This window comes from Eimeria mitis, genomic scaffold, assembly GCF_000499745.2.
Source record: "Eimeria mitis Houghton genomic scaffold, Emh_scaff7493, whole genome shotgun sequence".
Taxonomy (NCBI): domain Eukaryota; phylum Apicomplexa; class Conoidasida; order Eucoccidiorida; family Eimeriidae; genus Eimeria; species Eimeria mitis.
The window spans coordinates 1-2,292 of record NW_024016038.1 but is presented as its reverse complement, the minus strand read 5'-3'; the positions used below and the strand labels follow the sequence as shown (position 1 = coordinate 2,292).

At 52.4% G+C, this 2,292-nt stretch overlaps 1 protein-coding gene across 1 annotated transcript; it reads left to right on the top strand.

Moving 5' to 3' along the window:
• Positions 1 to 134: 134 nt before the first annotated feature.
• On the top strand, positions 135 to 1,265 carry EMH_0091670 (uncharacterized protein; the record flags this gene model as incomplete). Its single annotated transcript, XM_038023032.1, has 1 exon — positions 135 to 1,265. The coding sequence occupies one exon, from the start codon at positions 135 to 137 to the stop codon at positions 1,263 to 1,265; it is 1,131 nt and encodes a 376-aa protein (XP_037878886.1).
• Positions 1,266 to 2,292: the final 1,027 nt, after the last annotated feature.

Sequence of the window (2,292 nt, the reverse complement as noted above, 5' to 3'; positions counted from 1 at the left end):
AGCAGAACCTTAAGTCTTCCTTCCCTATATTTGTGCAGCAGGCGGAGAAAGCGGCGGCGGAGCTGAAGGGTCTGCGGGGACTAGAGGGCGCGGGGGACCTGCATTTGCTTGTGGCCGCTACTGCAAATCTGGAAATGCTCAAAGTAGCGTGTGATGCGCTGCAGATAGAATTCAAGTGTTCTGATAGCATCAAGGGCAATGCAGGAGCAGTGCTACACATGCAATACCAGCGGGGACACGCATCCATACATCGCGACCTAACAGGGCGACTAGGGGAACTGCGTATTCTGTGTATATTGGAGCGGCAGCGCCAACAAAATCTCCCCCAACAAGACGTCAGCGTCTTAGAGGCCCTTGACTGGCTTGAAGACCAGCTGAACAGATGCGAGCAGCAGCTTCAGAAGCACAAGGAGATGATGGAGCGGATGGAAGAGGAAGACGACATCCTCTTCGCAAGCAATCTGGAGCAGCAAGCCAGAACGATAGCGGACAACCTGAGTGCCTTGCTGAAGGCCGTCGCTAACAGAAGGAGTTCGATACCGGGAGCCCTGAGCGAAGAGGAAGCCGCCCAAAGCGAAGCCATGCAGGGCCACCTGAAAGTGGTGGCCTACAGGGCCATCGGAGAGGCTGCAGCGGCAGGGGGGCGAGCAGTGGGCATGCTAAAGTCGGCGGAAGAGCAACGGCCTGGCGATTCCACTTTGCCGTGGAGTCAGCAGGCGGAGGGAAGCAAACTGTCTCAATTGCCGAGACTCAGGAGTACCGACGTGGCCCAGATGATTTCCGCAATGCTGAAGCAGTTTGAGAATGTACATGCAGCTATGCGCAAGCCTGTACATGCAAAAGAACAGACACAGGAGAGACGCAGCAGCTCAGACGCCCTTATAGAGGAGCTGCTTCGTGCATCGCGAACGGCCGCTGAGACTTCAGCGGCCTTCCTCAACGAGGCGCAGTTTATGTGGCTGCATGCACAGCTTAACGCCTCCCTGGAACTCGATATGCAATTGAGTGCCACCTTGGCGCAGAGAGCAACTGCTGCAGTAGGCATGGCAGCAGGGGAGCAGCCCAAACAACAACACTGGCATGTTGAAGTGCCTGCCGTTGATATCCAAGTATTTGAAAATCTGCTGGAACAGTTCAAGAATGTTGAGGAGGACGCGCAGTCGGCTACTGCGCTCAATCAAATGGCTTTAGCAGCAACAAGGATGAAACAGGCGGCCTTAAAACTCACAATGTTTGTTGACGAACGTCAGAAGCAACCAAGGTGACGCTAAGGACGAACGCCAAGGAGGGTAAAAGGCAACGCCTACTTGGATGTGGCTGATGGAAAGGTGTACCGATCGTTCTGATGTCTATCTCCCTTTTGCTCTTGAGCAACAGGGTACCCTTAACCGCTCACCAGCAAAGAGGAGGGAAGCGTAACACAAGCGCATTGACAGGCGAGGCGAGATATGGCGAACAAATGGCGGTATATTCCGTATTTGCCTTGTAAGGTTGGCATTGAACGAACCATTCCCTATAGGGAGAGAAGGTATCCTTGGATATCCCGCATTAGCGCTCAGTGGTGTGCGGAGGCAACAACGGCAACTACAGCGGAGACGCAGACGCTTCGTGTTGTTGCTTTGTCGGCAATAGCAGTACGTGTTTCCCATGCCGCCGAGGAGAGCAACAGATAGCAGGGCCGTTAATTGGGGCTGGCGTTTCTACAGAAAGTAGTTTCTCAGTGCAGTGCAAGACAGTTCTCTGGCTTTATTCTAGCTAAACGGAATCTCGAGGATCGTGCCACTCGATCTAGCTACAATACGTAGCTAAATGGAGTTGCGGAATTCACTGCGGATGATGCGCCTGAAGAATTTTTAGCGTGCGGCCTGAAACAGCCGTCAGCAGTCTTGTAGGGCAAAGACTCCCGTTTATCACATAGGCTTATTGGAGAATAAGCCGGCGCAGAATTGGATTGTTGATTGTGTCTTTGGAAGCGTAGCAGCAAGGAACGTCCGTCTAATATCTGATCAACAGATGCTTAGCTCTGTGGAGATATGCATCCTATCCATGCCTCCGTTGTGCGTACAGGCGCTTCCGGTGTTCCGTGTAGTCATTGTTGCTGTGTGGTTAACCAGTGTTAAGGAAGCTACGCAGTCCTTTCTACTGCAGTATTTGCTGCGTGTCAGATGTGGGATAATTGTGTTTGGCGGTGGACTTTTGTTCGTTCCGTGATTAAGGTATAAATGAGCTGTGCTAGTGCCAGCTATTATTCTGCTTGTTTCTTTCCGTTTCTTCTTCCTCTCACCATTGCCG